This window comes from Balaenoptera acutorostrata, chromosome 7, assembly GCF_949987535.1.
Source record: "Balaenoptera acutorostrata chromosome 7, mBalAcu1.1, whole genome shotgun sequence".
Taxonomy (NCBI): Eukaryota; Metazoa; Chordata; class Mammalia; order Artiodactyla; family Balaenopteridae; genus Balaenoptera; species Balaenoptera acutorostrata.
Genome location: NC_080070.1, coordinates 58,714,649 through 58,739,278, shown reverse-complemented (window position 1 = coordinate 58,739,278; position 24,630 = coordinate 58,714,649). Strand labels below are relative to the sequence as shown.

Genomic DNA, 24,630 nt, shown 5'->3' with positions numbered 1-24,630 from the left:
TTATATATCAAGTGACCATACATGTCACTACATGCTTCTGGACTGCGTTGCACAGGTCTATTTGTCTCTCCTTGCACCAGTATCACACTGCTGGATTCAGGTGGCTTTATAACAAATCATGATGCTCCATAGAGTAGGTCTTTCCACTGTGTTCTTCTTCAAGATTGTCTGGGCTATATTTTTTCTTTGTATTTTCAGTGCAAATTTTAGAAGCAGTCTGTCAAATTTTACATGCAAAGAAACCTTGTGATCAGTTTGAAAATTTTGAGATCTTTATAATATCATTTCTTCCAAACATTGAATAGAATATATCCCTCTATCCATCTCAGTCTTTAATATCACTCAATGTTTTATAGATTTCTGTGTAGAGGTCACACACATCCTTCTGCAGATTTATTCTCAAGCATTTGATTTTTTAATGCAGTTGTAAATGCCACATTTGAAATTTTATTATTTGTTGTTTATGTATTAAAATAAAACTTCTCATTTTTATATCCAACAATTTTTGTAAAATTCACTTATTAATTTTAGTAATTTATAAATTTTATATTTTATACGTGTAGTATTATATCAACTGCAAATAGTAACAAAAGGATTTCTAGGTAGCCATTAATCTACTTTCTGTCTCTAAGAGATTTGCCTTTTCTGGACATTTCATATTAATAGGATTATACAATATGTGGTTTTTTGTGACTGGCTTCTTTCACTTAGCTTGATGTTTTCAATGTTCGTCCATGTTATAGCATGTGTAAGTACTTCATTCCTTTCTATGGCTGAATAGTATTCCATTCTGTGGACAAACCACATACACCAGTTGATGGACATTTATGTTATTTCCACTTATTGACTATTATGAATGGTGCTATAAACATTTTGTGTACAAGTTTTTGTGTGCACATATATTTTCATTTCTCTTGGGTCTTCTTTTTCTTGATCAGTCTTGCTAAGGGGTATTGAAATTATTTTTTTTTTTTTAAGAACAAGGTTTTGTCTTTGATCCACTCAATATATATTCAAGTTATCTTTATCATTTCTATTTCCTTTCTTTTACATTCTTTAAGTTTAATTTTCTTTAGATGGAAATTTAGGTCATTGATTTTCAATCTTCTTTTCTCATATATGCATTTTAGTCTTTAAACTTCCCTCTATGTACAGCTTCATCTACATCCAAAAAGTTTTGGTATGTCATTGTGAGTTCTTCTTTGATCCAATGTTTATTTAGAAATATATTGTTTGCATTTCAACAATATGAGGGTGTTTTTTAAGTTATATATTTTTTAATGATTTCTAGAGTATTATAGTCAGTGAAGATGCTATTTAAGATTTTAATTATTTGAAATATATTCATTTGCTTTACTGACTAGTGTGTCAATTTGAATATTCTTTGTGCATTTGAAAAGAATGGGTATTCTGCAGATGTTGTGTGCAATGCTTATTATATGTGAATTAGTAAAGTTTGTTGAGCATGTTGTTCAAATCTTCTATAGCTAGATTTTTCCTCCCTGTGTTCATTCTGTTGATTACTAGGAGCTGTCAGTTTTTGCTTTATGCTCTGTGTGGTTTGAGTTTATATTATTAGGTGCATAGACATTTAACATTGCTGTATCATCCTGACTTAACATCTGGACTTGTATGATATCACACCAGTTTTCTTATGGTTAGTGTTTACCTGGGCCATCTTTTCTCGTCCTTTCACATTCAATATTTCTGTGTCCCTGTATTAAATGATGTTCCTTACAACATATAATTGCTTTAAAAATCATCTATTCCAACCACATGCTTTTATAGATGAGGACTACTGCAGTCTGGAAAATTGAAGTGACTGGACCTATGAGTGTCACACAAACACTTAATGATAATACTCTGAGTAAAGAACGCTCTGATGAATCCCATCTTCTATTCTTCCCACCATGTCATGCATATTCCAGTAAAACTGACATTCTTAGAAAAGTTAATCTATTAATCCAATTTATAATTCAACATAATTTAATTCTCTGAAATATTTGTTATCATTTTAGTCATTTTTTTAAAGGAGCAAAACATTTGTTGATTTACACTATTTAAAAATAAACTGTTTTCGGGCAGGAATTGAGACACAGATGTAGAGAACAAACGTATGGACACCAAGGGGGGAAAGCGGTGGGGGGGGGGTGGTGGTGGTGTGATGAATTGGGCGATTGGGATTGACATGTGTACACTGATGAAAAAAAAATAAAAAATAAAAATAAACTGTTTTCCCTCTTCTATAATAATTTATTCACCTATCTGCTTTTGTAACTGGTTTTGTTGTTGTTGTTGCAGAATGCATACATTCTGTACTACTTGGCTATTGTGGGTCATTCTATGTCGATGTTCACCCTGGTGATTTCCCTGGCGATTTTTGTGCTTGTTAGGTAAGTACACCTATAGCATCTGCCTTTTATTTTTTTCTCTTAGGTACTAAAATAAATGGTATACTCTGCAAGAGTGTTGGGCAGGGGGAAGTCTGCTGATTACAAGACATCTAACACTGGGAGTCATGAAGTAGCAAGAAAAATGAAATTAATTAAAATATGCTGTTTAACCCTATCTTTGAGGAAAATAGGATGGATACATATAATTTTCAAAGGCGATATGCCTCCTTCCCAAAATGAAATAATCCTGTGAGCCCGTAAATACACCGCATTAACATGGTTAAGTTCCACTTACCATGGCTAAGCTTCCATGAAGTGTTGAGGAAATAATCCTCCTTCTTTTACCCTCACTCTAAAATATGGAGGCCATGGCCACAAGTTCAAACACACCCTGCTTAATTATGAGCTGTACTGTATGTAAGTGGATTGGGCCAGAAGAGAAGTGGGGCTGGTAAGGCCATGATCGTGTTCAGCCAGAAAAGGAAGTTTCTTTTGGCCTTGACTAACTCAGCCAGAGTCAAGGAGAACCTCTAGAAGAAGATGGCCTGCTGTCAAGTGTCAGTTTTTTGCCCTTGCACACCTACCATTGTTAACTGAAAGTGTCTTCTAAGAACTGTAAGAAACAAAATTGCAATGAGGGTTTCTATTCTGAGGCTGTGTCCATAAAAATGATTGCATTACCTATTGCAAAATGATTAAGTTGATATAGATACTGGTTTTACAATAATGGAGAATTTAAAATATTCTATAGTTTTAGGAATGACCACAATGTATATGAGATAGTAACATATGTTATATTTGATCCTAAAAACACGTCCTAAATTTAGTGTCATTTCTTTAAATCAAAGGCAGGAGGCACGCTATAGTGCTATTTCCTTCCACTGATACTTTTTTTAGTGATATTATACAAATGATTAAGAAAAGTTCATAGGCACAGACTACAAATAATTCTCCACATTAAAAGATGTGATATGTAATTAAATGTATAGTGATTCATATATAAAATAACAATCTTAATTTGACTTTTGTTAAAATATTGCCATGATAATACTAGAAAAAATCAAACCAAGGGAAGAATCACACTTACCACACGCTTAATACAACTGCAATTATTTTTTTCCTTGATCCTATTTTTAATCTTTGTCTATAACTTACATCATAATTACATATTGTATTATGTCAACATCATCAATTTATGTTGATTAAGCAATCTAACTGAATAGCAATTTTTAAACTGAATAGCAAATAACATAAATAAGCAGAGAATGAGCTTCTTCCATATTTGGTTTAACAGGAGAAAGACTGATAAAGCAACAAGACATGAAGGATTAATTATTAGAATAATTTTTTCAATTATAATGATCAGAATACAGCAGAGTAAACACATAGCATGATTAATCTTTGAATGTCTATTCATTTTTCAACTACACTTGACCACAGAGCAAAAATACATCATCATGGCTCTCACATAACTTTTATTAAAAAGTCTGTCACTAAAAGTCTATTCTTTAAATTTTTAAAATATAACCATAAGAAAATTGAAATAGAAAGCCCCAAATTTGTAACTCTGCAATTAATAAATGTACACAGGACTTTAAAGATAAAATAATGTCAAGGGAGATTTCTTAGTTCTTTATTTCTCCAGTCACTTAAATAAGTGATGAGGTATGAGAGGCAAATCAGCAAAGAAAGTAAGAATGTTCTTTCAATAATTTCTCTATTAAGCCACTAAAGATGGGTGTTTAAAAGTGTAGCACATAGGCAAAGTGAAATATTTCTCACTTCCAGTTAGTCCCAAAACAAAATTAATCTGGTAAAATCCTTGGGAGTAGGGGCATACTATCTAGGAAGCACAGATTTTGCCCTTACTGTCTCTCTGTTTCAAGAACCTTCCAAACAGTAACTTACGTCTTGGGAGGAAAAACATGTCTTATTGAGGTAGAATCTGAATCTAACAGTGGGAAGACACACACTGAAACAGTTGGTTCTCTAGGGTGCACACAGTAAGAGGTGACTCAGATACAAAAAGCACACATGCTGAGATGCTAAATATTCAAATCCAGAAGCAGTCATGTCTGATTTTTATACCTGTTCTTAATCTTACCTTAAATCTGCCCAAACTAAAACTATCAATGCCATCTGTTTTTCTTAAAGTACGTTTCTAATTCGTCACATTTTTTCTTACATTTGGATTTCAGAAATATTCAAAGTGACTGTGAAAATAAAAATAACTGATCTATGACTGCATTTTATCTTTTAAATAGAAATATTTTCCCAGGTTTTTTTCAAACACTCAACATCACCCTTGTGATATTTACTGCACATTACAAGGGAAGGTTTTGTAATTTATGTACTTAAATGGCATCATCTGTGTGAAACCTGAGCAAGCAATAATCATCACTCCCTTGCTTAATTCTGCACGCCCAGGGTTGAGTTATTTTGCAAAATCCAAACAATCAATTTCATAAGACGTTCATGAAACCAAAATGAGAAGTTACACTCAGCTCTGCTTCTGAGACCTAATGCCTCATTCATAATCATCCCATTGAAACCTCACTCTAAAATCCTAACATGTGCCTTCTAGGGTCTATAAAAAGGAATAACCCTGCAGGTGTCCTTCTCAAACCAGCAGGCCAGGAAGGCCTACAGAGGAGTTACTGAATATATGGGAGGCTGTAGAACTGCCAATACTTTGCTAAAAATCCTGGGGTATTACTCAGAATGAGATCATTAAGGCATGCCGCTAATCTTTTTTTTTTTTTTAATTATTTTTATTTATTTATTTATGGCTGTGTTAGGTCTTCATTTCTGTGCGAGGGCTTTCTCTAGTTGTGGCAAGTGGGGGCCACTCTTCATCGCGGTGCGCGGGCCTCTCACTATCGCGGCCTCTCTTGTTGCGGAGCACAGGCTCCAGACGCGCAGGCTCAGTAACTGTGGCTCACGGGCCCAGTTGCTCCGCGGCATGTGGGATCTTCCCAGACCAGGGCTCGAACCCGTGTGCCCTGCATTAGCAGGCAGATTCTCAACCACTGCGCCACCAGGGAAGCCCCGTGCCGCTAATCTTAATGTGATTTTATTCTGAGCATTCAGGAGAAGATAAAAGGCAGGACTGTGTAACCTGAAACAAATAAGAATCATGCTCCCTGTTGCTATTGGAAAATGATTGTAGAAATGTATATAAAGTCTTCGTTATTTTAAAAGAATAAAATTGAACTTCTAGGCCCTCTTCAAGATAAAGGAAAAATTTTTCAGTGATTGAAATCATAGAAAAGGCAATACTGAAGATCTTAACTGTACAAAGTGGCAGAGTTAAAATAATATTCAGGATGACATACAGGTTACTTCTGGTCCACCAATTAAAGGTTGAAAACAGCCTTTTTAGGATATTTGGTTTAGGACCTATACTGGGAAAAATAGTTAGGAGTAATACCATGGAGAGGAATTGAATAGAACCATCAAATTACTTAAGACTCCTCACTACTAGATGCCAAGAGTAAATGTCAATAAGAGGGTTAAAATAAAAATACCTTTAGAGAAGACTGGCTTGAGAAAGTCTCATAAGTGGACATTTGTGTTTGTTTCCTGCCATTTTAAGCAAGTTTGCAATAAATTCACTTATCAGTTCCATGTACAATTTATCAATTTACATTTCTGCATAATAATTCTAAATACTGAAACATCTCACTGTTTTTTCTTAAGGAAGGTCCAATAATAGAACATTCATTAACATCCATTTTGACTACTTGGTACCAAAGTACTACTTGCTGATTACATATTGTGAATATCAATTACTCTTGCCTGAAAGTTAACAGAGATATATGCTGAAAGAGAAGCGTGTTCATTGCATTACATTTTCTACATTACATTACATTGACCACACTGGCCAAAAAAAAAAAAAGTTTTCCACTGGGACCTCTAAAAGGAATATTGATTCCTCTATTACTCAGTATTCCCTATTATTCTATTTCACATCTTTATAGAGGATGGATAGATAACGATCTTGTATAGTATCCTATTATACATCTCTGGCTGCCTTCCTGTTCCTCCAGAGAAACCATTAAATCAATGGCAGCAAAAACAGCCTCCTTTCTCCCAGCCCACCCTTGACATGGCAGGACACCAAAGATAACTGTTGATCACCTCTTGGCACATGTTCCCTCATAGAACAGTAGTAATAGGAAAAGAAGCAAGAGTTATGATTGAAAGGGAGTTCCGTAAGGGTAAAGATTTTGTGCTAAATCCAAAGATATAAAGTCCCTTGTCAAATAGAAAGATGTATAACACATTGTTCTGAATTTTTCTAGGAGTTTTAATGCAATCCATTTCACATTCCCTCCTTCCCTCACTTCTCTTGTCCATCATGAACAAGGTATGATACCTACGTAAAGGAAAACTTAAAGTTGTGCCTTGTCCTGTGATATCAAACTGATCTGTACAATCTGCAAGACTCAAGGCAAACATTAAGCACCTTCTCATACAACTTCAGTATCCTGCAAGCATACATATACATGCATAGGATATCAGTAACTTGAAACAAAGTTTTCAATGTGAAAGATTTACACCAGGTAAATTAAAATCATAAATATGACATTTAGCTTTAACTTTAAAGTGTGACATCTTGAGATTCCTATGAAAGTAAATCGTTATCTCATCCTCACATGTGAATGACACCTTGATTGGGCCAAGACAGGAGTAAATTATATTGTCTTATCCTCCCGCTCTTGGAGAATGTATAGTACTTATAGTTCCCAGTCACTCAGAGTAAGCAATGTCCTGTCCATCTAAATACCTGTGTTGTTTTTTTTTTTTTTTTTTTTATCAAGAGGAATAAAGTAGAGCTAACATCTGGTTCATGCCATTTCTACTAAAGACATTTCAGGTCTGACAGGAAAATGTCCGCTTCTCTCATGTTCATTCAGGCAACAGGATATTTGTATTGCGAACAATTAAACACATAATTTCTTAAGTTCAGTTAATCCTCTTCAGCATCCTATACCTCTTTTATTATAATAGTAAATAATTATGTAATATATAAGGTCCCTGAAGGCAGAAGCTGTCTGTTTTGTTCAACCATATATCCCTAGCATCTACAAGAAGGTTTGAATCAGAGTTGGATACACAGTAATATGTGTTGGATTATTGAAAGAATTTTAATAAATTTAGAGTACCTTTAACTCGCTTCAAAAAGCTGAGTGTAATGTCATCAAGTAAGTGTAGTAAAATTTTTAAAACTCAATAAGGAGAAATTATATTGAAATCTTCAAGAAACAGACTCATATATTAGTCATATTCTTCCTTTGGAACCTAACAGTTTATCCAGCTTTAAACCATCACTTTCTCATTGTGTACATAACACAGTACTGTATATAGGTTTTACGTAATGTTGAACAACAGGATAATGTCCAATATTAGTTAAGAATCTGGCAAATGTTCAGTATGATACAAAGTATGAAATATGAGATCATCTAGCATTTAATGTAATTCTCTGTACTGGAAAAACTGTTTAGTGGTCACGGCTCAAAGAAAATTGCTATTATATAAAGATTTTTAATGCAAAAAAAGAGTATTAAGCCCTACTGTGTGTCAGAAGCTGTCCTAGGTACACAAAACAAATTCCTTTAGCATTTCCATTCTAGTAAGAGAAAAGGAAAAAATAACAGGCAGTAAACAAATATACGATATGTCAGGAGGCAGTAAGTGTTAAGAAGAAAAATAAAACAAGGATACAAGGACCCAAGAGTAAGCTGGAGGTGGAGGAAGTATATTTTATTTAGGGCAGTTCTGGTTTACACAGGAGACTGAACATTAACCAGTTCTGTAAGCTAATGTCCATTGACAGATTATTGAACTCTACCCAATCCAAAGAAAGTCAGGCATGAGAAGAACAATGCTGAATGATGCATTCATCCATACTCCTTAGTTATGCATAATGTCAACTGTCGTTGGTTTAAGCCAGGCTGAATCCAATAATGAGAACACAGATATTTGCCTCCCAGTGAGAAGAATTATAAAATGCTATTACGACTATATGAAAAATGGCATGTCAGAGGTTTAACAGTTACTTTATGGGAAGAGTTTATGCAGTATAAATGGGCATGATGGTTCACATAAATAATTTTTTCTTTTTAAAGCCTTAAATTTGCATCCTACTTTTTATAGTACTGTTAAAAAACCAACTAGGTTCAGTTTATTTAACAAAATTTTCTGCTGCTACATAAAGTAGCACATGGTAGTGTGTGTGCGAGAAAGAGAGAGAGAGGGAGAGAGAGAAAGTTCTCCTCTAAACCCCATCTTTACCATTGGCTGCCTCCTGCATTCTACCCCTGCTCAACAAGTTGAGGATTTTAAAGTATTCTGTATCAACTATTTACTAATACTTGTGCTTCCTGAAGAGTTGAAAAAGGTAGCTACAATAATCAAAATATGCTCTGACAGTTGCCCTTATTGCTTAAAGGTACTTTTTACTACAGATAATTGACAACTCATTTTTCCTTTGATTTGAAAATATAGGAAAGCATTTTCATGATTCATTTTTCCCCAGAATTTTCTTGTCAAAATGCCTGGGATTCTAGCTTTATTCCATGAAGATTTTTTAGGAGTAGTTACTATGATCACTCATTGGCATCATTAACTGAATGTTAACGTTAAATTTCTTACATTATGCTAAACATTTTTTGACTGGATCAAATATGGTAAACACGAGATTTTAATTCATCTAGGATAATCACTCCAATTTTGTTATAGCCGTCCTGCAGGCTGTCTACATTTGCATCAAAAAGTGAAATAGGATATTCAAACTAATGTTTATTTAGATGAACATTCACACAAGTACACAAGTACAGATTTATGAAGTGGAGGAGAAAGGAATGAAAAATGCAGCAGACTGTTTAGTACGCCAGAGGTGGGACGTGGCTCTTCCAACGAGCAGTGCACTTGGATAGGTCCCAGGTCCAAAACACACTGTGCCTCAGCACGAGATCAGATTTGAGACTAGTTAGAATTCTCTGCCTGTGTCTGAGCTCCACCATCAGGAGGACATGGAAAGAAGGAGCCATAGGGTTGATTTCCAATTGGAATACAAGAAATAAGAAGGTATTAAAAGAAATGGTGAAAGAAAAGGATGACAGGAGACTTAATAAAATCTGTGTATGTGATGGGCCAAGGACATGGATTCAATCAGGCTGTCAGGCAGCCTTGTTTCTGACTTCAGGCTCTGTTATCCCATTTGCCACTCAATTTCTGCCGGGTTACATCAATGGAGAGTCGATGTTTCATCTGAAGCACAACTCCAAACCCTAATGGTTTCTCTTGTAAAAGTCCTTCTCTTAATTTTATGACATTTGTTATAATTAGAAGTGATTTTTATCACTCACTCTTTTAGTTACTGTAGGAAGTCACCCTGAGGACTGAAAACTCTGAGCTACCGGAAAACTGTCTGTAAAAATCAGGCAGAAAGGTAGTAATGAGTCTTAAAGATGAAACCAGCTTCACTTACTTCTATATGTTCTTTCCTCTGTTGCTAAAGAAAATATTAAAAAATATTTACAAAGTGGGGTTCTTTTCCAGGTACGTCAACATTTTGGCACTGGTTAATGCTTTCTGTTACTTTTTCCTTCCAGGAGCCTTAAGTGCCAAAGGGTGACTCTGCACAAGAACATGTTTCTGACTTACGTTCTGAATTCTATCATTATCATCATCCACCTGGTTGAAGTTGTGCCCAACGGAGAGCTCGTGAAAAGGGATCCGGTAAGCACTACATGATTTGTTTTTAATTTTATTTTTAAGGATATAGTAAGTATAAGTAGTGAACGTGGTGTCATTGTCTTACTTAAGCAGCTGTTTACATACATCATAATATTTACTTTCACAGTGGAGTTTTGCATTTAACAAGGCACATCGTTTCTGTGTAATTACTGGAAGTAACGGTATTATGCTGTAGTAAAGGGCTGGGAATAATAAAGTTATAGCCCAATAAGAATCATACCATAAATAATGAGTTTTCATGACTAATCAATAATTTATTAACATCTATGGGAAGTTCACTGAGCACATATACTAGGTGTACTAAAGCAGTGCTTTGCAGTGGCCCCAGTGTGTCACTAATGGGTTACAGGTGTGCATAGGTATTAATCCCTCAGCATTCTGGTGCCGAGCTGGGCTTGGGCCAGTCACTTCAGCTGCAAGTAGCTATGCGTTTACTCTAGTGATTCATATAAATTTTATCACGTTCTATGTTTGCATGACTTAGAAAAAAGATTGAAATGTCCCTAGTTCACGCACTGTCATCTCCCAGTCTCTGCTAATGGCCCCCGTTAACTGAGCTCAACCAGAAACCAGAGGGCGAGGAAGCCCGGAAGGAGATGTGCAGAGCAATTTCTCCAGGCCCAGGAGCTGGGTAGAGAGTGCATTTGAAAGCACAAACAGAAGTTATCCAGCACACAATGAATGGCCAAGGGATATTTTCATTTTTGTTTCTCTGCTTAACTGTGTTATGCAAGCATCTGTAGATAGCCTCATCTTTCAAAACTGGCATTTGACAGCTCTGCCAACCCAATGACAAAAATGCGTGAAATCTGCCCAGAGCGTGCATCCTGCGTGACAGTGGCATGGCATGGGAAAGCAGCTTAATTTGGCCTCTAATGGATCCACAGTGCTAATAATTTTTGCAGTGTGAATACATCCAGAAAGGCATTGTGATCCATCTTTTAAAACCATGGCATCTGTTATTGAGACAGAGTCCTGTCTTAGGTGCAGAATGGGTTTACCTTGATGAGTTTTCTTCTTTCATGTCAACCGATTTTAATAAAAGTAATCTCATTTCACTTAATCCTCACAAGACCCCAGCGAAGGGTGGATATTCTCCCCATTATATTTTTTAACATCTTTATTGGAGTATAATTGCTTTACAATGATGTGTTCGTTTCTGCTTTATAACAAAGTGAATCAGCTATACATATACATTTATCCCCATATCCTCTCCCTCTTGCGTCTCCCTCCCACCCTCCCTATCCCACCCCTCTAGGTGGTCACAAAGCACCCAGCTGATCTCCCTGTGCTATGCAGCTGCTTCCCACTAGCTATCTATTTTACATTTGGTAGTGTATATATGTCCATGCCGCTCTCTCACTTCATCCCAGCTTCCCCTTCCCCCTCCCCGTGTCCTCAAGTCCATTCTCTGCGTCTGCATCTTTATTCCTGTCCTGCCATCTCCCCATTATTAACTGAGTAAACAGAGGCTCAGTGAAGGCACGTGTCCTATACACCGTGGATAGTTAGACGTAGATAGTTGTCCTACACACCATGGATAGTTAGATAGATAGATTCAAACCCAGACCCATCCCACGCAGAAGCCCATCCTCTCTCCTCTGTACCACATGGTGCTCTTGATTATCTTGATTTCTTTCCTTAGGAAGATTGTTCTTAAAGATATTGGCTCAGCCATTTCAAAGTAATGGTTCTCCATAATTAGACAAGCACACTCCATTTCATTAGGGAAGCTGACTCCCACTTAAATTAAAACAGGTGTAGAAGCCATTAACCAAGAATATCTCAGCAAAGAAAACTCAAATTTGGGGCATCCTATTTCCCATTAAATATGAAAACCCTGAGAAAGTTACTCTCTGTACAAAGTAGGCCAGGAAATGGCACTTTAGTTATTGAATAATCAGCCCACCAACCTGGGAGCAGAGGTCTTGTAATTCTTGAATAGACTCTCTCCCACCTCTCTTGTGCGGGGTCTCACACCCACATGTCATGCCTCCAGCCCACCCTCTGGATGTTAGGGTAATGGGGGCTTTTCATCCATTATGAGATCATACTAAACCTGTTCTCCTCCTGAAATAGTATACATTCAGGACTTTTCTGAGTTCACTATTAAACCAGAGAAGCCATTTAACCTTATCCATCAAATGAGAGTAATAAAAACTGCCCTTACTTCCAAGGGGTTGTCCCAGAGTCCCAAAGAAGCATAAAGCTTTTAAAAATTCCCAAGAGCGTGATATTGCAAACGATTGCTCACAAGGTTACTGCTAACCCTTGCCCTGTGGCTAGCTCCCTAGGTCTCTGCACATGACTTTCCCAACCAATCTGTTACTCTATTCATTTTCTTAGACTCGTAAGTTTTCATTGGCGGATGTTTTCACTTCCATAGCGTACTTTAGGGACAGACATTCCTAGGTATTCTGGCAGTCACAGCACACAGGCTGCCTCCTAGCCACCAAGCAGCCAGCTCGGCTCTGCCTTCCAGCTCCCCTATTGCCTAGAAACCTTTAATAAAGCCTGTAAGCAGGTATCTAGGGACCTGGCTTAGCCACAAAGCAGCTGATTCCCTGGGAGAACGTGAGCACAGGGGAGTCAGAGAAATTAATAGGAAGCTTTCTTCTGGATATGGAGGAGGGAGGGTGGCTCTCTCACATTAGGCATTCTCAAAGTGACGTAAGTTTGAAAAACTGAAAAGAAGTTTATCTTTATGGCATGACTAACACCGGGCTCTCCTAATCAATATATATATATATATATTTTTTTTTTTTTTTTTTTTTTCTAATCAATATATTTTTAACCTAACAGACTTGGGTTGTTTTTGTTTTAGCTATGCAAGAGCAAACTTCCTAGGAAAAAACTATAAAACTCTTGAAAGGTAGAACTTCATCCAATCAATCAAGTGTTTATTGAGCACCCCAAACTCAAATTTTTAGTCTTCAGGCTGAACTAAATTCATATCATTTGGCGGAAATATCTATTTATGACATTCTCTTCACAATCCCTAGGAATATGCCCAGCCTCCCATGGAAACAGCTGCCTACGTCTTGCAACTATATATGTGAGACTCAGTCATTTATCTACCTATTTCAAAGTGTGTGTATGTCTCTTTTTTAGTGGAAAACAAAGGAGCAAAAAAGTCTGATTTTGCTCTGTGTGCCTGAATGAGAAGTCTCCTTTCCTCTGAGATTCAAATGAGAATAAGCCACCAATCACAGCCCACTTACAGTGGAAAACGGGGCATGTCATAGTGTGTGAGCACCCTTCGCCCTCTTCCACATTTCCAAATGTCTGTTTTCTTCCATAGGACAAAATCTGGAAACATGTGCCTTTCACCAAATACATATAAATAGCATAGGCTAAAAAACAAAGACCACAACGACAAAAATTAATTGACGTTTGTAAATTGTGAAGCATACAACTGGCCCAAAGGAAAAAAACTAGGACATTTGTTGTTAGTACTTTCTCTATTTGAACACAGTCTTTGTTTTCCAGTGAGATTTTGGTACGTCTCTTATCTAATCCTCCACATACAACACAGGACTGCTCTCTCCAGGCAGGCAAAATTAGTTCAAGAAAGGGTAGGAAAGAACTCTCAAGTAGATATATCTTGTATGTTATTCATCATTGAAACTGCTTATTTACTATTTCCAAGAGAGACATAGGTCTTAAATTTTGTATTGTACCTTATCTTGAAAATGCATACTCTGTCATAAATGCTATCATAGAAGTCTAATTTCTTGAGGATCTTTTCCTATCCCAAAGACTATTAAAGTAAATTGCAGTTGGAACTACAAATGCAGGCATTAAGAATAAAGGAATTTTTCCTGTTGTAATATATGTGAATACGCAGGGGATAAACAAGAACTAGGAAAGGTTTAACCAGGTTTAACTAGAAAAGCCCCATCTCTCCCAGCAATAAAATTCCCCACCTTTAAAAAGACAGAGAAAATAACATCCAAATATTGAGAGTCATGTCATCAACGTATTCCTAAGTCATGTGCAAAATCAGATATTTTAAATTACTCTAAATAAATTATATGAAATACTGCATTTTTCTTGAAAAACTGACATTTCAGAAAACACTAGATTAAGGTCCTCCCTAGCCAAGAAAAGTGGAGATAATAAAGAAAAACCCAAGAAAGAAGAGACAGACAAAAAAAATTAGCAGAAGAAATTTTTGAAAAAGGGAAGTTATTAGACATTTTCAGTCTACAAATATTTATTGAAATTGCAATTAACATGAAAAACATAACCAAAGTCATAAACTAAAGAAAAGCACACCCATCAGCACTTCATTTGTCTGTGATTCAAGCATATGTCTCTTTTCTATAAAAAAGAATACATAATTTTCTATATAAAAAAGAATATATAATTTTTAAAGACTCTTTCTTAAGCAAACTAAAGACAGAATTGTGGGTTGTTTTTTTTTTTCATTTTGACCCAATTCTCAGGTCACTGAATCAGTAGTTAAGAGGCAAAAATATTTTCCTTCCCAGTGCCCAAGGGGATATATTAAAAAGAAAGTTATTTCTTGTAAAAGGAGGCTGCATTATCCCAGTGCTTTCACACTACTTCTGTAAGGGTTTATTTTGTTGGGGGCAAATGAAAACTGTTCTCACTCCTCAGCAGGGAATCCCAGTGGGTTTATGGTCCCTTTCCCATCGAAGTAGTCAGTCTCTTCCTTTGGAAGTTTTTTGGTTGGGCAGATTCTCTCCTGTAAAACCAAGGGTGAGAATCTTATTCCTTCACACAACTTTTTTTTTTTAAAAAAGTTAAACTCAAAATAACTCATCGAATAAATAAGGGCTGAATAAATCCTCAGTTTATTGAGTGATGTGAAAATTGCCCATTGTCATTTGTGTCATTTGAACATTTCATTTCCATAATATCTAAAATTTCATTTTCTTGTTCTGTCTGCTTCTTCAATGATCTTCATGTAGAGAGTTAGGAGGCAGAATTAAAAGCATTGTTCTTGCTGCATCTAAAGGAAGCTGGCAGCATACTAGTCATTTTCTAGACAGAAATGTCTCTCTGAACTTTTTATCTGAGTCTGAAAGGGACAATACAGGGAGATTAGTTTTTACTGGGAACCTGAGCATTTTATACCTCAAAAGCCAAAACAATTGGGTCACATTTTCTATAGCCTCTTATATAAGTAAAGTCAAATGAGTCCCAAGTTCTGAAAAACAAAGTGAATTTCTTCTAAGTCTCCCTTGTTCAGGACAGTTGAGCCAATAGGCTAGGTCAGAACGTCATCTCCTGGTCACAGGAAGATCAGCTTGGAATGGATGCTCAGAAGTGAGAAACTAGAAACTGATGAAACCACTGGTGGAAACTGGACTCCTCCCACCTAGCCCAGAGGAGGCTGGGGGGAGGGAGAGCATGTAAATGTGAGGGAGGTGACAGCGATAGCAGAGTTTTTGAGATGAGAGATCAAATGGCAGATAAAACTGTATTGGAATTATCCATTTTGGTAGCCTATGAAAGACATTAGATTGAGAATGAAAAATTATGATGGATTTGGGGGACAGTGCAGAGAGAATAATGCCAAGACACGGTAATGAATTGAGGTATCTTACCCTGGTCATTTATGCTATTTCACTTTACTTACATTTCAAAGCCAACAAATGGTCTTTTAACCAAGATCATATGGTACAGAAAAGTATAGAAGATTTCTTTATTCCTTTTAAAATTTATTATTTATAATCAACCACATTTCCATATGGATTTGAAGAATTTATTCCTAAAATGGCTATAAACATCAGCCCAATCTCCAGTTTCTCTCACCTGACCAATCTGGGTGATACCTCTGCACGAGAAATTAGTCACCTACAAATGGTATCTTGTGGTATGGTTTATGTAGTGAGTCTTCATCTCAACATTTGCAGCTTGTTTCCCTTGCTTTGAGAAGGCTGTTATGAATGTCATGCAGCACTTCTTATAGATTTGTTTTCATTCTCAAAAAACTTTCAGTTGAGTTACTAGAAGTTTTGTACACTCCCTTGGGGTATGTTGGTTAATTGCTAGAAAGCTGTGGAGCAATAATCAATTTGATATTAGCTGTGTTCAGGTGGATTACTCCAAATACTACAGCATTGTTCTCGCTGAACTACAGGATCTCAGATCCCAGCTCTTCTACTTACAGATTAATCTTGAGCAAGTTACTTAACCTCACCGTGCTTCACTTTCTTGATAGAGATATCAATAATAATAGTACCTTTCTCAAAGAGTTGCTTGTGAGGATTAAATGAACCAATACACCTAAGATCCATAAATCCATTTAAGAGTCTGAACTCTCAAATGTTAGCTATTATTATTTATACTAGAGTTGTTACCATTGTCATGGACTTAAGCACTCATCATTTTCTAACTGTGGTACTCAGTTTCATTTCTGTGTTAACACACCATGGGAGGTGTGGAAACTCAGAGCATGTGTAAAATACTGCTTAAATCTAAAAGGACTAAGTGTGAAAGCAGAATGCACATACTCAGAGGTTTTTAAATCACAAATAACCAAAAAGCGCTGTGGCCTGAGCCTGAGCATATAAAACTCATTCAGTCATGGCTTGAAAATCCCCAGTGAAGAGTGATAATATCCTCATTACAGCATGTAGGCAAAGACCCGTGAGTATAGCAAGCTGTTAATTTTTATTCCCCTGCCACATTTCTAACAGGCTTTTTTTTTTTTCCCCATCATGTTTTCTGTTTTCTCTGGCTTTGTTTCCTGAACACTTCCGGAGTATTTCCTTTGCCAATTTCTGGATCATTTTCCAGTGTATTTATCTCAAATGGGACTTTTTTCTCCAGTGTTTTTTTGTTTTTTTTTTTTCTAAACACACCCAATCGTGACTACAGTTGCACAGATTCAAGCTTATTTTCTCTGAGGCTTTATCAGAAATCAGCCCAGGATTGCATGACAGACTCACATTTAATTGAAAATGTTATATCTTTAAATTTCTCTAGAGAAGGACTGCAGTAGTTTCCTACAAAGTTAATGCTGACTTTCTGACTGGGGGATTTTTCTCCTTCATTCAGCTAGCTTTAAAGACTGTACAAGTTGACCGTTTTCAAGTTGAAATGAGAGCCTTTTGCCCTTTGGTTTATCAACTGCACTGGCATCTTGACAAAAAGTTCTGTAATTCCTCCTCATGAAGTTTTAGTATACATGTGAATCAAAGTCAGGACGTTTCTCATTGCATTGTGAGTCTACTGGAACAAGAAGCTTGTGCTCTTTGATGGTTAGAGTTAGTACTGGAAGGCCAGCAAGTAACCAAAACAGGAGTCAGGTACTGGGTAAACTCCCTCTGTACCCTAAATCCATTCAAAGTGTGCCCCATCGTCCAATAGCGTCAGCAGCACTCGGTACTTAACTTAGAAATGCAGAATCTACCACCCCATGCTAGATCTTCTGAATCAGAATCTCTACTAATGGGACCCAAAATCTGTGTTTTAACAAGCTCTCCCAGTGATTCTGATGCATGCTAAAATTTGAAAAAGCACTACTATAAACTTTTTCATTATTTATATTTGAACTGGATATTTTTGGAGGGATTCATTATTACGTCACTCCTTTCAAGAACTCCTTTCAATAAGCCATGCCCACACCCTTTAGAGTTTAATTTCAAGGAGTAGATGAAAGGGCACTTCAAGCTTGTAAGATGTATGAAGGAATGGAGAGGAAAAAGGTAAGCCGTATGTCTTTTCTAGTTCTCTGTGTATCAAAATCACTCTCACACTTGAAGAGAAGAGAGCTGGGGAAATTACTGACCTAATCAAGTATCAGTCTCATTTGATCCATTCACTTTTATAGACAGACAAAAGTAGTTTCTCTCCACAGTATTTCCCACTCCAGTTCTAAGCAGTTCAGGGAAGATAATGGAGTTGCAACCTCCATTCCCCAAAAGTATATGCCCACACGAGACGGAATGATATACACACACCACTGAAACAGAGGCAGAACAACCTATAGACACAGTGCTGGAGATCACCAGAACCTACACCAAAGTTTATTTCTGCTTTAAAACAAGATTTAGAAGAAATAAACTTGGCACCTTTGATTCGGTACAAAGTATTATGGAGTTAGTACTCTTTAGACCATTTCAAACTAATTTTTCAATATTTTTAGTTAGTTATTAATATATTTGTATATTGGAGGATGTGGTTTTAACTGTTTGCCATAAGTTTTCAAACATGCTTTTGGTAACCCCCAGTAACCCTCCTAGCATACTCTACATTTTGCTACAATATTGTTCATGCAAATTCGAGAAATTTATAGTTAGCCACCTCTTTTACTATAAATTCGTCTGTATAGCAGCCCCCAAATAATGCAAAAATTGGAGGAAGGGCAGAATGCTTGACAACGCTTAATAATTTGTTCAACTGTGGCAGAATCTACTAATTCATTCCTTGTTAATTTTCTCACAAATTGAATGGATTATGTAATGTTAATAACACAAACCCCATTAGCTTGATTCATTTATTTGCTATGATCTAGGTGCCAGGCTTTGCTACGTACCCGAGAAAAGAATTTTTAATGGTATTAATGTTGATTACAGAAATCACCTTTTTTAGAAGTCATTGTGCATGGCTGCATTTATGTATTTCTGTATTCATCTCCCCTCCAGAAGATGACTTTCTCAATTGCAAGCACTGAACTTTGTCTTCGCCATTGTAGGACCTAGTCCAGGATTGAACACACAAAAAAATAAGCATAGTTTCTTCGTGAAATTTAGCCACCATTTTGACAAATCAAAGGATCTTAAGTAATAACATGTGTTTAACCAAACTCTAGCAGAATGTCCTTTAAGAAATAGTTGGTTGTTACTTTGAATTCTCCCTTGCCAAATTTTTTTAAAGCCAAACAAAAACAAAACATCTCACAATTTTTTCCTTAGTATGCTACTGTATCTAGCCATATAGAACATAACTACAGTGAATAATGAGGATTGGCTGCATATAAAATGTGAAGTCAAAGCGGCTTTGGATGACACAGAGCCCCGGCTTTTCCCTGGGCCATCATCTTTGCCCTCTTCTTATCCCTTCCTCTACAAATGGCAGCCACCAAAGCTTCTGCTCTGGACCTCCTGATCTAGAAGGAATAGGGTTTTCAAGTAAGAGTAGTCTTTAAAGTGAATCCAGAGTATCAGCTGAATTTCTTATTTTACTTCCTTGTTTGTCATGTGCACATAGCAAGTATTTGCTTAGCAAATGCAAACTAATAATAATATTAAATAATCCCAATTAGGAAGGTAATCAGATAAAAAAAAAAGTCAGTGCCTTTGTAAACCAATATAAATTACTTTTAGATTACCTGATGTTTTGAATTATCTGCACTACTGTTCCACTTTGGTCAGAATCAGAGGTTGATTCTATCTCTGAAAATACACTCTCTGCCTTCTCATGGACGCAGCTGGCTGCTTCTTACGTTCAATGAGTTCTGAAAGGACTCAGTGCATCAGATTCCCAGTAAATGAATTACTGTTGCTATGCATTGAATAGAAATGAGTGGTCCTGAAAAGGTTACTGCAATACTGAAAGTCACTTTATGGCTAATTTGCTTTGTAAAAAAGAAGGCCTGAAATCCAGTCAGATTCAAAATGTAAAGCAGAGCATTTGATAAAATAATAATGCAAATGATCATCCCTAATATGTAAAGTCTTGCATGCTAAATTGTTGCTATTTTTGTTGTTGTTAGAGGGAGTCAAGCACAGCTAAATACCTTAGGGTAGTGTTCCTCAACCAGGAACATTTTCCTCTCCAGGGGACATCTGGTAACGTCTGGAAACATTTTTGATTGTTATAACTGGGTAGGGGATAGAGGTCAGGAATATTGCTAAACACCCATCAACACACAGGACAGCCCCACAACAAAAAGTATCCAGTCCAAAACATCGATAGTGCCAAGATGACAAGCCCTACTCTAGAGGTGACTAGGAAACTATTTAGGGTGTTCTGTTATGTAGTTTAAGCAATAATTATTTCTGTACAGACAACAATATGTAGTTAATCTTGATTGCTCCAGAAATGTGGATCCCACATCAGTACTGAGTACCAAGCGAGGTTGCCATCCTTATCTCTGTGTCCCAAACACATGGACCCCCATATAGAAACTAAGGCTCCCTTATGAAAGCAAAATCACATCAGTTGGGCTCAGCATAGCTCCTGGCTCATATATGAGAAATTTACCACCTGGTTCTCTCCTCTTTTACTGCTAAGTAAACATCACTAACAGATCAGTGAACTTCAGGACAGCATTAACAATTTCTGTGTTATTCTCCTCATTGGCCATAGAAAAGGGGCCCTAAAAGTTATGTGACGAATCCTTGGATGCTATCAAAAATTATGGGTCTCAGACACACTACAGGAAAAATAAACCTGTCTAGTCTATATAAGTAACCAGGATGTAATGAGAAAAGAACATTTGGGAGACTAGGCTTCCATTGCCCTAGTTGGCTGTTTGTTTACATGTAATACTAATAACCTATGAACTATTACTCTGATTTCCGAATCTAGAGGGTGACACGTTGATAGATGCTTGGGGAAACTGCCTTTCAGGCTGAATGCAGATACTTTAGCTCATTCTCACGTTCACCCTCTGTTCTCGGCCAAATTGTTACAGATGTCTTCCACTGAGTATCTCCATTTCTTTCCAACAGCCGATCTGCAAGATTTTGCACTTTTTTCACCAGTACATGATGTCGTGCAACTATTTCTGGATGCTCTGTGAAGGGGTCTACCTTCACACACTCATCGTGGTGTCTGTGTTCGCTGAGGGACAACGCATGTGGTGGTATTATGTCCTGGGCTGGGGTATGTATTTTCTGCAGCTGAGTCTTGAGCCACCTTTACCTCTGTCTGTATATTCACAGTCTTCTTCTAGTCTGAGGTCAGAGAACAGGCAGGGGCTGAGGTCCTTTGAGGAGAGATGGGACACAGGTGCTGGCAGGAGTTCAGTCTCCTGAGAACTTGGTAGAAGCTTTTTAGCAAGTTCACGTGGACTCTGGTACGCAGGAGGGTGAGTGCAGCGAAGGAGGGGTATGATTATGAGCACGTCTTCAGGAAACAAACCCAGCTAACAGATGCACTGAAAACATGTGCTGATGGAGAGATCTGATTAGACCCCCTTCAGTTTTATTTATCACCTGTTTGTAGAGCAAAGGAGAATTTCACATTTTGAATTCTGTACTCCCCTACCCTGGACCCACTTCCCTTCCTCAAGAGTGTTCCTTCCTGTCAATCCATCGGCAGGACTCCTCTAGTGAAGGTTCAGGACGTGGAGTCTAGCTAAGCAATAGACATAACCACATGGGCCTCCAAGTAGAACCTACCTGACATCACAGTGCATGGCAATGGCTTTGAAAAGCTTATGGTGGGACTGTTTGAGGTGTGGCTACTTCTTCTTCTTCTTTTTTAAGGCTCATAGATGAGGTTTATTTTCCAATTGACAGTTGATGTTAGGTGAAGTAGTCTCCAAACCAGACGAGAAACAGTCGCTTATTCATGTGGTTGAAAGAGTGAATTAAGTTAATTGTAGTCTTTAAACGTTTAAAAAACAGTCTGGGGGAAAAAAGCCTATGTAGTGCTCAAACTGTACTTTTAAAAATACTATTTTATTTATACTCAAGTATGGAAAAAAGGGCTATACTACCATGTTTACATACATACCAATATTGGAAACAATTCAATAATGAATCACATCTAAATTTTATAAAGAATACACAAACATTAAAAAACACTGATTAGTTATAGAAAGCAGAGTAGAAGAAAAACCGATTAGCTATCATTTTCATTTCCAGTAAACAGGAGCACCCTCTGAGAAGAATCAAATCAGTTAGTAATACTCACCTATACTGCAAAATAATATATACAAAGGAAAGTTAGTGATTGTACTGATTTTATTACTTTTACTAAGCCATTTTATGTTCCTCACACTCAATGCAAAGAAAATAATATGAAGAAAAATATGTTCTCACCATTCACAATAAAAAGAGTCTGCTTCATTCTGCAGGCCTGGCATATTGTACAGTAGAGAGCACTTCATGGCTCAAGTGGATCAAAGTATCATTTTGATTCTGAGCCACCGAATAGAATCTCATGCATATTTGGTGACTGGACTAACTTCATAGGAGCTGTGATAGATTGAACCATTTCTGTGGAATCCCCAGATCTCACAAATAAGAAAAGGCCCTATACAAGAAAAGATAACAATCAATCTGTCCATAAATTCTATCTATAGGCTCTTTCTCTAGCGTAAGGTGGAAAAAGGGGCCCTTTCTTGAGTACATGGATACAAGTGTTGCTGTGGTCCAAAGATTGCTGGATTGACACTGTGTCTGATATAATGAAGATAAGGTATACATAGAAACCACTGCCAGATTAAGAAACTTCCACAATTTGTCTCAGTTCTTCAAATAATGGAGCAAGTTCCTTTTCCAGGCTGACGATTAGTCCTGTATTAGCATTGTTGCTGGCTATGAAACTCACCACCAAAGGTAAACGATTGAATTGAACCACCTGGTAGGTGTTATAGTAACAGGTGATACTTTTATTTTTTGAAAATCCAAGTTTGCTCCCTTGGTCTGTTGCAAGGGCAAAAGTAGACAAGAAACCAGGTCTCAAAGCATGCTCTGGAGCATTATCATTGGCCCCTTTAATGAAAGGCACTCCATCTCTATCCGATACAACAATAGCATGGACCCCCTCAACACGTGGTAGTTTTTTATACAGGAATCGTTGTAGGTCATCCGCCATCATGAACCCCTTTCTCTGGCAGGATCAATCTCCATGCCTGGGTTTCTGGGCTGCCTGCTTCTCTGAGCTGTCACTTCAGAGGACAGCTTCTGAGACAGCTTCCTCTAAAAGCCGCTGTCACATGATTTGTGAGGTGTGGCTACTTCTGTACAAATTGACCAAGGTAGGGGGCTGAGGTCCTTGGGGACTCTCTAGAATTGTTCCCTTTCCCTGAGGGCTGCTAAAAGAACAGCTCCACTGGTGGAAGGGAAGCAGACAGATAGTAAGGCAGTGAGAGGGAAAAAGCTCTGGGACAAAAACACGTTCAGTGAAACTTCCATAGTGGAGGAGGGTCCCGAGGGCCATTCCACACTGTCTACAGAGCCAAGGGCTGCCCTGACTCTCCACTGACAGGGTGACTATGACTCTTGGAGCAGAAGCTGTGGATTGCCTTCAGCTACGCCTGACTTTTAATGCAGCATTTGGGGGAGCCCCTAAAAATATCCATAAGGGAGGCAAGATTTCATGAGGAGGGAGGGTAATCCGAAGGCTTTCTGAAAACATCACACTTTGTAGTTAAACCCCTGCCCAGCAGATATTGTTACCAACTGTATAGAAATGCCTCAGGGAAGTCATGTAAGCAGCCCAAAGTCTTCTCCACGGTTTACTCCAGGGATGGCCCTATGCAATATTCGTTTACTGGTCAACCCTCCCTCATAGGAACACATGGATTTTAACCAAGTATCAATACATTACCCAAACCCAGTGGGATTAATCCTTTAATGGTGGGTCAATAGGGCAGATATTTGGGTTGCCTCAAAGTTGAACTGATGATGCTACAGCTCTTTGGTTGTAACAGATAATAAGATATTCTAATTTAATTAGAAAGAGAAATTCTCACACTCTAGAGTATCTCATGGAAGTCAGGAGCCAGAATGCAGCGGGGCTACTAAAAGGGCTGTACCCTGGCAACAGCCCAGCATCCTGGATTTTTTAACCATCCAGTAAGGTTAGAAATCAAGCTTGTGACTATCCTGCCCATCCCACATCAGGTGCTAGGTCCTCCTGTTTTTCCCTGTCCTCAAAACAGGCCAGCATACAAACTTGTTTTTTTGTTGTTTTTTCTTTTAGTCCCAGCCTTCCACAAGAAGCTCCTCTTTCCTTTCCCTGCCCTTCTCTGCTTCATACATACCCTCTCAGCGATTTCTAGTCTTCTGAAACTGGTCATGCCAGGAATCAACTAGCTACAATTTAATTCCCCCCAATAGCAATTCTGATTATCACAATAATAATGATTGGCACTGGTCAGATGCCTTTAAACTGAAAACCTGAAAATAACATCCCCCCCCCGCCCCCCCCCCCCCACAGACACCATTTCTGTCTGATCTAGTTTACTTATTTGCTTTGAAGTAAAATGTATGGCATACTTCTTGTACCAATTTTGACTATTTAAAAACATCTGTCTGCCACACTCAGAAAATTTCTCATGGAAGAAAAAGGCTGCAAATTTATTCTTGCTTGTGACATTCAGCAGAGATGAGAGCACCCTGGAAGGAGCAATTTATACTGCTCTTTCCATACTGATGCATTGTGAATTCGTTATAAAACTTGTAGCATCATCGTAGTCAGCTCTTTGAAGACATCTGCTTAACACACATGTTCATGTGTGTTACAATTCAAAGGAAAAAAGAACAAGCTGTTGTATCAAAAAGGTAATGAAAATAAGTAAAATATTTATGGGATACCT

At 37.4% G+C, this 24,630-nt stretch overlaps 2 protein-coding genes across 2 annotated transcripts in view; one reads left to right on the top strand and one right to left on the bottom strand.

The window, feature by feature from the left end:
• Positions 1–24,630, top strand: part of CALCR (calcitonin receptor) — a 138,692-nt gene that overhangs the window by 98,641 nt on the left and 15,421 nt on the right. Inside the window, exons 6-8 of the mRNA XM_057549492.1 lie at positions 2,302–2,393; positions 10,013–10,139; positions 20,810–20,963. Of these exons, the coding sequence (XP_057405475.1) occupies positions 2,302–2,393; positions 10,013–10,139; positions 20,810–20,963 (373 nt within the window). The remainder of the gene's footprint in view (positions 1–2,301; positions 2,394–10,012; positions 10,140–20,809; positions 20,964–24,630) is intronic.
• Positions 22,319–22,904, bottom strand: LOC114235711 (ragulator complex protein LAMTOR3-like). Its single transcript, XM_057549493.1, has one exon. The coding sequence runs from the start codon at positions 22,902–22,904 to the stop codon at positions 22,530–22,532; it is 375 nt and encodes a 124-aa protein (XP_057405476.1). The 3' UTR covers positions 22,319–22,529.

Coding starts and splice junctions, on each gene's coding strand:
- LOC114235711 (XM_057549493.1), bottom strand. CDS start 22,904: ATGGCGGATGACCTACAACGATTCCTGTATAAAAAACTACCACGTGTT.